This window comes from Nerophis lumbriciformis, linkage group LG09, assembly GCF_033978685.3.
Source record: "Nerophis lumbriciformis linkage group LG09, RoL_Nlum_v2.1, whole genome shotgun sequence".
Lineage (NCBI taxonomy): Eukaryota > Metazoa > Chordata > Actinopteri > Syngnathiformes > Syngnathidae > Nerophis > Nerophis lumbriciformis.
The window spans coordinates 4,491,170-4,505,000 of NC_084556.2; the positions used below are offsets into that span (position 1 = coordinate 4,491,170).

The following is a 13,831-nucleotide window of genomic DNA, read 5'->3' on the forward strand; positions in this document are numbered from 1 at the left end:
TTTTTCTCTTTTTTTTGGTATTTTCCTGTAGCAGTTTCATGTCTTCCTTTGAGCAATATTTCCCGCATCTACTTTGTTTTAGCAATCAAGGATATTTCACTTGTTTTTATCCTTCTTTGTGGGGACAATGTTGATTGTCATGTCATGTTCGGATGTGCTTTGTTGACGTCGTCTTTGCTCCACAGTAAGTCTTTGCTGTCGTCCAGCATTCTGTTTTTGTTTACTTTGTAGCCAGTTCAGTCTTAGTTTCGTTCTGCATAGCCTTCCCTAAACTTCAAAGCCTTTTCTTAGGAGTACTCACCTTTTGTTTATTCTTGGTTTAACCATTAGATACCTTTTTACCTTCACACTGCCTCCCGCTGTTCCCGACATCTACAAAGCAATTAGCTACCGGCTGCCACCTACTGATAGGGAAGAGTATTACACGGTTACTCTGCCCAGCTCTAGACAGCACCAACACTCAACAACAACACATAGTTTGCAGACTATAATTACTGGTTTGCAAAAAATATTTTTAACCCAAATAGGTGAAATTAGATCATCTCCCACGGCACACCAGACTGTATCTCACGGCACACTGTGCGCCGCGGCACAGTGGTTGAAAAAGACTGATCTAGGGGCGCAGACCGCCTTATTTATATATGGTTTTTGCATATACTATACAGAACTTTTACCACGGAGACACTGGATCATTTACTGCACATTCATGTTATCACGCTCCTACCTGTCTTGTTTTCCTATGTTTTCAAACAAGCAGCGGACATGTACCACTTTTTATGGGCATTTAAAAAGCAGTCTTGCAGTGCATCTACATTGAAACCACTTTTTTTTTTAAGTTCCCCCACGGAAGTGGTTGCGGCACTAACTGCATCACTTGTCAATACTGCGCGATTAATAAACTGTATATATCCCTTCATACTGTAACTACGTGCTGGTGTTAATGTGTATGTTAGTGCGTTATGATGACCATTTTTCTAATGGTTTGTGAACACAACTTGTCGGCGGAGAATGAGGTAATATTGAGTGTCTTGGAGTGAAACACTGAGGCAGACGTGTGTGTGCACAGAGAAAATACTTGTTGGAATTGGGTTCGTTGTTCGCATACAGTAGGATTGGCAATAAAAGCTAAAAAGAGTGTCAGGCTTTGAGTGTCTTCTTCTGGACTCTACAATACATGATAAAACTTTTTTTTTTTTTTCAGCGTATTTTCCGCACCATTAGCCGCACCTAAAAACCACAAATTTACTCAAAAGCTGACAGTGCGGCTTTTAACCCGGTGCGCTTTATATATGGATAAATATTAAGATTCATTTTCATAAAGTTTCGTTCTCGCAACTTCGGTAAACAGCCGCCATCTTTTTTCCCGGTAGAGCAGGAAGCGCTTCTTCTTCTACGCAAGCAACCGCCAAGGTAAGCACCCGCCCCCATAGAACAGGAAGCGCTTCTTCTTGTACTGTAAGCAACCACCCGCCCCTGGAAGAAGAAGAAGCGCGGTGCATGCTGGGATATGTGACGTTTCATTTCCATTTGTGTGTTTATGTAAAGACCCCAAAATGGCTCCTATTAAGTGTGTTGTCTGTCTAATTATAAATAATGCAGACGAGGCGTGTTAACTGAGTTCTCAACGTTTACTCACAGCGTGCTCATAACCACATTCTAACTGCCAGCATACAACGCTTCTCAGGGCTACCGCGCATGCTCGTAACTATCGTTGCATGCTGGGTAGTGTAGTTGTTATATTTGCTAGCTCATAACATGACATTAAGAGACACGCTTACGCGCTTAATTCAATACTCGCCGTCATTCCGGGTGGATTGACAAAAGACCTCCAGCCGCTAGATATTGGTGTCAACAGGGCATTCGAAGCTAGACTGCTAACTGCGTGGGAACAATGGATGACAGAAGGCGAACACACCTTCACTAAGACAGGGAGGCAGCGCCAGACGACGCCAACATCTGCCAGTGGATCGTAAATGCCTGGGCAGATATTTCGGTCACAACTGTGGTCCGAGCTTTCCGGAAGGCAGGATTCACAGAACTGCTGGATAACAGTGACACTGACTCCGATGACTTCGACGAGACGGAACCGGCCATTTTGGATCTCACATTTGCCCAACTTTTCACTTCGGACACCGAAGACGAAGGATTTACGAATGAAGAATAACTTCAGAAAGTGAGCGCTATGTTTATTTTGTGTGTTGTGACATTAATGTTCGAGCAACATTATGTTGCTATTGCTCTGCACTATTTTGAATTTTACTATGTTTGTGATTGCACATTTGCGTACATTTTGGGAGTGAACAGAGTTGGTTTTTAATATATTATTAAAGTTTGACTGACCTATCTGACTGTTTTTTTGACATTCCCTTTAGCGCAGCGTAGGCGCGGCTTATAGTCCGGGGCGGCTTATTGGTGGACAAAGTTATGAAATATGCCATTCATTGAAGGTGCGGCTAATAATCCGGTGCGCCTTATAGTGCGGAAAATACGGTACATGAATGAAGGTGTGTGTTGCTGAGCCCGACTTGGACATTATCTGGACTGGAACTGGTTTTAAAAACCCTTTAAACAAATCTAATTTCATTTACAACCTGGTCTGAAGATGAGGTCCTTTTATTTTATTTTATTTATTTTAAATAAAAAAAAAATAAAAAAGATAAATAAATAAACATTTTCTTGGATAAAAAAGAAAGTAAAACAATATAGAAATAATTACATAAAAAACAGTAATTAATGAAAATGTTAGTGGACCAGCAGCACATACAATTATGTGTGCTTCAGGGACTGTGTCCCTTGCAGACGTGTTGTCTATGTTGTGGGAACTAGAAAATTGGTAGCAGAAAGAAAAAAAACCTTTTGTGTGAGTGGGTGTGAATGAGTGTGAATGGGGGAGGGAGTTTTTTTGGGGGGGTTGATGCACTAGTTGAAAGTGTATCTTGTGTTTTTTCTATGTTGATTTAGTAAAAAAAAATACTTATTTTAAGGTGATCACCGTGCTCTATTATTATTTTCTAAAGCACCTTGAGGAAAACATCAGTAGAAGAGGACGCAAAAGAGAATACTAGCGGCTTACCTTCTTTTTCTCTTGTTTTTGAGCGCCGGGTTTGCTTTTCTTTCTCAGTTTTTCTGCAGGTTCTGACTCCGACCCTTGAGGTTGCGCCTGATTTTGGCTTGAGTCTTTAAAAATGTTTTCATCCAAATTCTTCTTTAAAGCATACTTGCCAACCCTCCCGGATTTTCCGGGAGACTCCCGAAATTCAGCGCCTCTCCCGAAAACCTCCCGGGACAAATTTTCTCCCGAAAATCTCCCGAAATTCAGGCGGAGCTGGAAGCCACGCCCCCTCCAGCTCCATGCGGACCTGAGTGACGTGTCAACAGCCTGTATTCATGTCCGCTTTCCCACAATATAAACAGCGTGCCTGCCCAAACACGTTATAACTGTAGAATGATCGACGGCGAGTTCTTGGTTTCTTATGTGGGTTTATTGTTAGGCAGTTTCATTAACGTCCTCCCAGCACGGTAGCAACACACAACAACAGCAGTCATGTTTTATTCTACCGTAAAGCAGTTCGTCTGCCGTAAACAGCAATGTTGTTGTAATATATTGAGTTGGAGGCAATAACCAGGCGAGGTGATGAAGTACATCTCTTTACTGTAGACTTCAGAACAGACTCACACACTTGACGTCAGGTGCGCAACACCACGTAAAACGTTGGCCAACCAAAATGTAACCCCAGTACGCTATAGCCAACATTCACCAGGAGATGGCAACAGACAAACATAGATCACTCTATTACATTCCTCCCCTTTTAGAAATGTAGAAGTTACTCAAAATAAACAACCCAACCAAAAAATGCAGCAGCTCAATTAAAAAACTGTACTTAAGCTACATTCTTTTTTTTTTTTAGTACTGAACTCTTAACCCTCATTTGTAAACAATAACATGCTTATTATACAAACAGTATTTGTACACCTTTAACACAGATTTTTATACTGTCTTCAGAGATTCAGTTTTTTTGGTGGTACTCGAAACCCTTCTGGGTACCTGCGAAAGGGTGTTCAGCATGGTTAGAAAAATAGTGACAGAGAATAGAACAAGGATGGACAATTCAACCCTTAACTCAACAATGAGTAGATGAGTGTTATGTGTGTGTATATGTGTAAATAAATGAACACTGAAATTCAAGTATTTCTTTTATTTATACTGTATATATATATTATTTATATATATATATATATATATATATATATATATATATATATATATATGAAATACTTGACTTGGTGAATTCTAGCTGTAAATATACTCCTCCCCTCTTGGCCACGCCCCCGCCCCACCCTGACCACGCCCCCCCACCCCCCACTTCCCGAAATCGGAGGTCTCAAGGTTGGCAAGTATGCTTTAAAGTCAGAATCATTCAAATTGTGGCTGCAAATTCCCCTCGTCAACCTGCAACTATGCATCCGGCAGACGTGTTTGATCATTTCCTCAAATCCTACACAGAAAGACCACAATTCAGTATGAAGATTCTACCAAAACACGAACCACGCTATATGAAATAGCCCCCAGTCACCAACAGGCCCGCCCACATTTCGAAAATGTGCTGAAACCCAATAGAAAACAAGCCTAAAATCACTACTGTGTCTATTTTGGGGGGAATTGTAACTGTAGACCTCATGTTCAGGTCCAGAACTATGAAATCAGTGGCAATGTTGTCAGCATTAGAGCGTCCCTTTAAGAGTGCACTGGACAACCTACAGAATCGAGTATGGAAGACAAAAAGATCAGATCTAGTTTGAGCTAAACTGAGCCTAGTCATCAAGTGTGGATCCTTAGGGTAGTGTAGTCCAATAAACCATTGGTCTTCTATGCAGGAGCTGCCAAAGTACCTGCGAGGTTACCACAAGTGTTCCAAGGATGAAGTGCACCAGCTGGCGGCACTCATCTACCGGGTGAAGTTTGAGGATGACAAGTCCCACTTCCAGAACATGCCCAAGATCCTCAAGGACCTCGTCCCCCAGGACCAGAGTCGACATTTGTCTCCAGACGACTGGAAGAGGGTAAGTCTGGTTTTAACACAGATCAAAGATCGCTTTATAGAATTTGTGTTTTTCCTTCTTTTAGTCCATCATGTCGGTGTTTAACAAACAATCTGGAAAAACCAAAGAAGAAGCCAAACTGTCCTTCCTGAAACTCATCTACAAGTGGCCCACATTTGGGTCGGCCTTCTTTGAGGTCAAGGTACAAACCTCCCAATCAACATGCGATACTCCTTGTAGAAAGTACACAACTGTGCCTTTTGTGTTTCATGGCAGCAAACCACTGATCCAAATTACCCGGAAACCCTCTTGATTGCCATCAACAAACACGGAGTCAGTCTCATTGACCCCAAGTCCAAGGTAGGTGCTGGTTTCGTAGTAAATGATCTGGAAGAAATGAAGTCAATTTGGTATGTCGGTTTCTGTCAGGACATCTTGACCACGCACCCCTTCACCAAGATCTCCAACTGGAGCAGCGGCAACACCTACTTCCACATCACCATCGGGAACCTGGTGCGAGGAAGCAAGCTGCTGTGCGAAACCTCGCTGGTAAGTGCGTACCTCCGTGGTACTCGTCTATGATCAACTATGTCACTCAGTCGAGCGTAAACCTCAACCCAAGTTTAAACTGTTAACCCCCTAGAACACTTAGCACGTCCTATTTTTGTCGGTTCGGTCTGTTGGTATGTTAGCTTATATTTTCTGGTCCACAGGGAGTGATTTTAAATATTTTCAACTAATGTTTGCAACCTTTTTCTATATTTGATTCTGCGCAAAGAGAAATATTCCTCTAACCCAGGGGTCGGCAACCCAAAATGTTGAAAGAGCCATATTGGACCGAAAATACAAAAAAACAAAACTGTCTGGAGCCGCAAAAAATGTTTAAGTCTTATATAAGTGAAGGCAACACATGATGTAAGTGTCTATATTAGCTATATTAGCCTACTATCAAAGTCTGACGCAAATCGTTGTTGACAGAAATGTTGCATTTTGATTTTTATTCTACACATTTTGTAACATGGGAAATCATTAGTAAAATGGAGGCTTCTCACAGGATCAATCCAATCAATCAATCAATCAATCAATCAATGTTTATTTATATAGCCCTAAATCACAAGTGTCTCAAAGGGCTGCACAAGCCACAACGACATCCTCGGTATAGCCCACATAAGGGCAAGGAAAAACTCACCCCAGTGGGACGTCGATGTGAATGACTATGAGAAACCTTGGAGAGGACCGCATATGTGGGTAACCCCCCCCCCTCTAGGGAGACCGAATGCAATGGATGTCGAGTGGGTCTAACATAATATTGTGAGAGTCCAGTCCATAGTGGATCCAGCATAACAGTAAGAGTCCAGTCCACAGTGGGGTCAGCAGGAAACCATCCCGAGCGGAGACGGGTCAGCAGCGCAGAGATGTTCCCAACCAATATACAGGCGAGCGGTCCACCCCGGGTCCCGACCCCGGACAGCCAGCACCACATCCATGGCCACCGGATCTGTGTGTCTTCCCCTCCACAAGGGATAGGGGGGAGCATAGGAGAAAAGAAAAGAAACGGCAGATCAACTGGTCTAAAAAGGATGAGATAACTTCTGGGAATAACTGGTTCAGAATGGCCAAAGGTATAGATGTGTGTGTTCAAGTTAAAGGAAACGTCAGGCTGTCTTCTTCTAATGGATTTATTACAATCTTTGCAAGCTGGGTAACGTTTGCTGTGGTCTGGAACAACATGGCACACAAACAACTAGGAGAAATGCAGCCAATATTGCATACAGATAACGTGTCATGAGACATGCAAATATAAATTAAATACAAGAGGACATAAGTAAAGGAAATTAAATGAGCTCAAATATACCTACAAACGAGGCATAATGGTGCAATATGTACATGCAGCTAGCCTAAATAGCATGTTAGCATCGATTAGCTTGCAGTCATGGAGTGACCAAATATGCCTGATAAGCACTCCAGCAAATCAATAAAATCAACAAAGCTCACATTTGTGCATTCACGCACAGCATAAAACGTTTGGTGGACAGAATGAGACAAAGGAGTGGCATGAATCACGTCTTTCTGTGGCAGCGACGGAGAAAGTTGTACATGTAAACAATCTATGGTGAGTTCAAGGATCGCCAAAATTAGTAGGACAAAACGGCGCTTGCCAAATACTCTCATCAATGAAGCATGTATAACAAAAACAGTGGGATTTCTAACAATTAGGAAGGTTTGTGTCATGTTCATACTTGCCAACCCTCACGAATTTTCCGGTAGACTCCCGAAATTCAGCGCCTCTCCCGAAAACCTCCCGGGACAAATATTCTCCCGAAAATCTCCCGATTTTCAGCCAGCGCTGGTGGCCATGCCCCCTCCAGCTCCATGCGGACCTGAGTCCTGCCCAATCACGTTATAGCATCTACGGCTTTTAGAGAGTGCACAACTGGGCACACAACAAGGAGACGAAGCAGAAGAACGAGGAAGATACAGCCATGGCGACGCCGACGACGAGTAAGATGAAGAAATACGCTTGTAAGTTCCAAGCGGCAGCTGCGATTGGACCTGGATAGCCTCCGGGGAGAAGTAGTGGAGTACCAAGTGCTTGGCAGTGAAGATCTTCCTCAGGTAGCAAGGATTGACCGGTTTTGGGCCATGCTAGGGAGAGATGGAAGATTCCAGACTCTATTGCATTTGATGAAAGCACTTTTGTGCGTGCCACACAGCAATGCATCATCAGAGAGGGTGTTGAGCATGGTTAGAAAAATAGTGACAGAGAATAGAACAAGGATGGACAATTCAACCCTTAACTCAACAATGAGTAGATGAGTGTTGTGTGTGTATATGTGTAAATAAATGAACACTGAAATTCAAGTATTTCTTTTATTTTTATACATACATATATATATATATATATATAATACAATAAATATATATATATATATAGCTAGAGTTCACTGAAAGTCAAGTATTTATTTATATATATATATATATATATATATATATATATATATATATATATATATATATATATATATATATACATATATACATATATATATATACAGGTAAAAGCCAGTAAATTAGAATATTTTGAAAAACTTGATTTATTTCAGTAATTGCATTCAAAAGGTGTAACTTGTACATTATATTTATTCATTGCACACAGACTGATGCATTCAAATGTTTATTTCATTTAATTTTGATGATTTGAAGTGGCAACAAATGAAAATCCAAAATTCCGTGTGTCACAAAATTAGAATATTACTTAAGGCTAATACAAAAAAGGGATTTTTAGAAATGTTGGCCAACTGAAAAGTATGAAAATGAAAAATATGAGCATGTACAATACTCAATACTTGGTTGGAGCTCCTTTTGCCTCAATTACTGCGTTAATGCGGCGTGGCATGGAGTCGATGAGTTTCTGGCACTGCTCAGGTGTTATGAGAGCCCAGGTTGCTCTGATAGTGGCCTTCAACTCTTCTGCGTTTTTGGGTCTGGCATTCTGCATCTTCCTTTTCACAATACCCCACAGATTTTCTATGGGGCTAAGGTCAGGGGAGTTGGCGGGCCAATTTAGAACAGAAATACCATGGTCCGTAAACCAGGCACGGGTAGATTTTGTGCTGTGTGCAGGCGCCAAGTCCTGTTGGAACTTGAAATCTCCATCTCCATAGAGCAGGTCAGCAGCAGGAAGCATGAAGTGCTCTAAAACTTGCTGGTAGACGGCTGCGTTGACCCTGGATCTCAGGAAACAGAGTGGACCGACACCAGCAGATGACATGGCACCCCAAACCATCACCCAACCATGCAAATTTTGCATTTCCTTTGGAAATCGAGGTCCCAGAGTCTGGAGGAAGACAAGAGAGGCACAGGATCCACGTTGCCTGAAGTCTAGTGTAAAGTTTTCACCATCAGTGATGGTTTGGGGTGCCATGTCATCTGCTGGTGTCGGTCCACTCTGTTTCCTGAGATCCAGGGTCAACGCAGCCGTCTACCAGCAAGTTTTAGAGCACTTCATGCTTCCTGCTGCTGACCTGCTCTATGGAGATGGAGATTTCAAGTTCCAACAGGACTTGGCGCCTGCACACAGCGCAAAATCTACCCGTGCCTGGTTTACGGACCATGGTATTTCTGTTCTAAATTGGCCCGCCAACTCCCCTGACCTTAGCCCCATAGAAAATCTGTGGGGTATTGTGAAAAGGAAGATGCAGAATGCCAGACCCAAAAACGCAGAAGAGTTGAAGGCCACTATCAGAGCAACCTGGGCTCTCATAACACCTGAGCAGTGCCAGAAACTCATCGACTCCATGCCACGCCGCATTAACGCAGTAATTGAGGCAAAAGGAGCTCCAACCAAGTATTGAGTATTGTACATGCTCATGTTTTTCATGTTCATACTTTTCAGTTGGCCAACATTTCTAAAAATCCCTTTTTTGTATTAGCCTTAAGTAATATTCTAATTTTGTGACACACGGAATTTGGGATTTTCATTTGTTGCCACTTCAAATCATCAAAATTAAATGAAATAAACATTTGAATGCATCAGTCTGTGTGCAATGAATAAATATAATGTACAAGTTACACCTTTTGAATGCAATTACTGAAATAAATCAAGTTTTTCAAAATATTCTAATTTACTGGCTTTTACCTGTATATATATAGCTAGAATTCACTGAAAGTCAAGTATTTATTTTATATATATATATATATAATAAAATAAATATATACCGGTATATAGCTAGAATTCACTGAAAGTCAAGTATTTATTTTATTTATATATATATATATATATATATATATATATATATATATATATATATATATATATATATATATATATATATATATATATATGAAATACTTGACTTGGTGAAGTCTAACTGTAAATATACTCCTCTCCTCTTGACCAGGCCCCCAACCCCCCCCCCCCCCCCGAAATCGGAGGTCTCAAGGTTGGCAAGTATGGTCATGTTTGTCCTCCTACAGAAAATACATTACACCAAAAAATACATTTTATAGAAAATAACTACACCAAACAACAAAGATACCATTAATTCTTTGAAAAATTGTTTTCTAAAAAACGTTTAGTTTGTCTAGAAAATGGCGTTAGTTGTAAACGGGCAGGACTGAACGATCCAATCATGGCTCAAATGGCAGAAAATAAATGTGTCTATATTGTGTTTCGTCACCTTTTACCATAGGGCTACAAAATGGACGACCTGCTTACGTCGTACATCAGCCAGATGTTGACCACCATGACCAAACAGCGGAGCTCTCGCGGCAGCAGCAAGTGAAAACTGGCGGCGTCTCCTATTGGCCCTTAACACTCACTAGTTGCCTTCCAATCAGCTCTTTCCTCGCCGGTATGTGGCTCCTGCGCGAGGTGAGCGTCCCCCTAGTTATTTATGTGCGTTACCGTTTTGTTGGAGACTGAAATCAACAACGTAATGATCCGCTTAAGACTTTTTTTGTAGGCCACTTGTCTCGTATTGTGATTTTCTTCAGCAGGATAGTTGGCTAAAAAATGTAAGCGTGAGGTAAGTAGCTTATCCTTATTTATACTTTTGTCGATGTGTTACCCTGTGCCACCAACTTCACCTCGTAATATAAATAATCTTTGTTTTTTATGTATGAAAAATGATGCAGGTTTTTAAAATCCCAGTGCTCAAAGCAACACGTGGTAGAAGTAAAAATGACTTTATGCAAAATGCACACTGGAGCTTGTTCCTTGAAATTAAAAGAGCAACAAAACAATCTTTTTTTTCAATTTTTTTTTTTTATTTCCTTAAATAATGAAATAGGTGGCAAAAAGACATTTAGCTCGACGGTTGCCAGGTTGACTGAGCGGACGAGGTTGCCAGGTTGGGCGTTTTAGTATCGCTGGACACGGACCATATGTCACTCAGTTCTGCAAAATCCAAAATAACATCATCCATCCATCCATCCATCCATCCATCTTCTTCCGCTTATCCGAGGTCGGGTCGCGGGGGCAGCAGCCTAAGCAGGGAAGCCCAGACTTCCCTCTCCCCAGCCACTTCGTCCAGCTCCTCCCGGGGGATCCCGAGGCGTTCCCAGGCCAGCCGGGAGACATAGTCTTCCCAACGTGTCCTGGGTCTTCCTCGTGGTCTCCTACCGGTCGGACATGCCCTAAACACCTCCTTAGGGAGGCGCTCGGGTGGCATCCTGACCAGATGCCCGAACCACCTCATCTGGCTCCTCTCGATGTGGAGGAGCAGCGGCTTTACTTTGAGCTCCCCCCGGATGACAGAGCTTCTCACCCTATCTCTAAGGGAGAGCCCCGCCACCCGGCGGAGGAAACTCATTTCGGCCGCTTGTACCCGTGATCTTGTCCTTTCGGTCATAACCCAAAGCTCATGACCATAGGTGAGGATGGGAACGTAGATCGACCGGTAAATTGAGAGCTTTGCCTTCCGGCTCAGCTCCTTCTTCACCACAACGGATCGATACAGCGTCCGCATTACTGAAGACGCCGCACCGATCTCACGATCCACTCTTCCCTCACTCGTGAACAAGACTCCGAGGTACTTGAACTCAGATGACTATATTACACATTACCGTTACACTCGTAGTCAAAATGTGAGAAGTTATTAGATGTTAAGGGCGCCACCTTGTGGCGAAAAATATGAATTTTGCAGCGTCGCTGACCTGTTTTGAACTGGCTGTACGTGCCTTCATCCAGCATCCCAGCACCAGTCACTCTTTGCTTTTGCCACCTGTCAGCAAACACCACATGACCACTTGTACCATCACTAATAACAACATCAATGAAATAACAATAATTATGCTACATCCAGACAACTACTTGTTTAGTTTCTTTTTTTTTAAAACAAGCATCTTAAAACCACGATTCAAACATGGAAAATATTCAAAGTCAAGCATTTTGTTCTTATTACTGATGCAACACATTACAAGAATATTATTGTATTTAAAACTACAGTGGTACCTTAACTTACGAGTAGGGATGTCCGATAATGGCTTTTTTGCCGATATTCCGATATTGTCCAACTCTTAATTACCGATACCGATATATACAGTCGTGGAATTAACACATTATTATGCCTAATTTGGACAACCAGGTATGGTGAAGATAAGGTACTTTAAAAAAAAAAATAATAATAATAATTAAAAACATTTTCTTGAATAAAAAAGAAAGTAAAACAATATAAAAACAGTTACATAGAAACTAGTACCGTATTTTCCGCACTATAAGGCGCACCTAAAAACCACAAATTTTCTCAAAAGCTGACAGTGCGCCTTATAACCCGGTGCGCTTTATTACGATTCATTTTCATAAAGTTTCGATCTCGCAACTTCGGTAAACAGCCGCCATCTTTTTTCCCGGTAGAACAGGAAGCGCTTCTTCTTCTACGCAAGCAACCGCCAAGGAAAGCACCCGCCCCCATAGAACAGGAAGCGCTTCTTCTTCTACTGTAAGCAACCACCCGCCCCCGGAAGAAGAAGAAAAAACGCGCGGATATCACCGTACGTTTCATTTCCTGTTTACATCTGTAAAGACCACAAAATGGCTCCTACTAAGCGACAAGGATCCGGTTCATAAAAAGACGCAATCTCTCCATCCGCACACGGATTACTATTTCACAGCAACTGATATTCCTGTGAACCGCACTGTGGAACGGGAGCACGTACGGTGAATATTCGCACCACGGGGAATGAGAAGTCATCCTTCACTGTGGTTCTAGCTTGCCATGCTAACTTCCACCCATGGTGATATTCAAAAGGAAGACCTTGCCAAAAGAGACCTTTCCAGCCGGCGTCATCATAAAAGCTAACTCGAAGGGATGGATGGATGAAGAAAAGATGAGCGAGTGGTTAAGGGAAGTTTACGCGAAGAGGCCGGGTGGCTTTTTTCACACAGCTCCGTCCATGTTGATATACGACTCCATGCGCGCCCACATCACAGATGGTGTCAAAAAACAAGTGAAGCACAGAAATACAACACTCGCCGTCATTCCGGGTGGATTAACCAAAGAACTCCAACCGCTGGATATTGGTGTCAACAGGGCATTCAAATCACGACTGCGAACGGCGTGGGAACAATGGATGACCGAAGGCGAACACACCTTCACTAAAACAGGCAGACAGCGCCGGACGACATACGCCAACATTTGCCAGTGGATCGTAAATGCCTGGGCAGATATTTCGGTCACAACTGTGGTCCGAGCTTTCCGGAAGGCAGGATTCACAGAACTACTGGACAACAACAGCGACACTGACTCCGATGACTTCGACGAGACGGAACCGGCCATTTTGGATCCCACGCTTGCGCAACTTTTCAATTCGGACACCGAAGACGAAGAATTCGAAGGATTTACGAATGAAGAATAACTTCAGAAAGTGAGCGCTATGTTTATTTTGTGTGTTGTGACATTAACGTTCGAGCAACATTATGTTGCTATTGCTCTACACCATTTTGAATTTTACTATGTTTGTGATTGCACATTTGCGTACATTTTGGGACAGAGTTGTTAGAACGCTGGTTTTCAATATATTATTAAAGTTTGACTGAACTATCTGACTGTTTTTTTGACATTCCCTTTAGCGCAGCGTAGGCGCGGCTTATAATCCGGGGCGGCTTATTGGTGGACAAAGTTATGAAATATGTAATTCATTGAAGGTGCGGCTAATAATCCGGTGCGCCTTATAGTGCGGAAAATACGGTAATTAAAGAAAATGAGTAAAATTAAATGTTAAAGGTTAGTACTATTAGTGGACCAGCAGCACGCACAATCATGTGTGTTTACGGACTGTATCCCTTTCA

The 13,831-nt window shown here is 42.2% G+C and overlaps 2 protein-coding genes across 3 annotated transcripts in view; one reads left to right on the top strand and one right to left on the bottom strand.

Moving 5' to 3' along the window:
- The window catches only part of myo7ab (myosin VIIAb), a 90,288-nt gene extending 79,505 nt beyond the window's left edge, over positions 1-10,783 (top strand). Inside the window, exons 45-49 of the mRNA XM_061962770.2 lie at positions 4,876-5,061; positions 5,126-5,242; positions 5,317-5,400; positions 5,470-5,589; positions 10,233-10,783. Coding sequence (XP_061818754.2) covers positions 4,876-5,061; positions 5,126-5,242; positions 5,317-5,400; positions 5,470-5,589; positions 10,233-10,325 — 600 coding nt within the window. The 3' untranslated portion in view covers positions 10,326-10,783. The remainder of the gene's footprint in view (positions 1-4,875; positions 5,062-5,125; positions 5,243-5,316; positions 5,401-5,469; positions 5,590-10,232) is intronic.
- Positions 10,784-10,793: 10 nt separating this feature from the next.
- Positions 10,794-13,831, bottom strand: part of LOC133607811 (glycerophosphodiester phosphodiesterase domain-containing protein 5-like) — a 41,146-nt gene continuing 38,108 nt past the window's right edge. The window contains exons 15-16 of one of the 2 annotated variants that reach the window (XM_061962785.2): positions 11,698-11,765; positions 10,794-10,939 (exon numbers count right to left, since the gene is read on the bottom strand). In XM_061962785.2, the coding sequence (XP_061818769.2) occupies positions 10,848-10,939; positions 11,698-11,765 (160 nt within the window). In that variant the 3' untranslated portion in view covers positions 10,794-10,847. Of the gene's footprint in view, positions 10,940-11,560; positions 11,766-13,831 lie in introns of those variants that run through there. The other variant, XM_061962784.2, reaches the window with a different exon arrangement.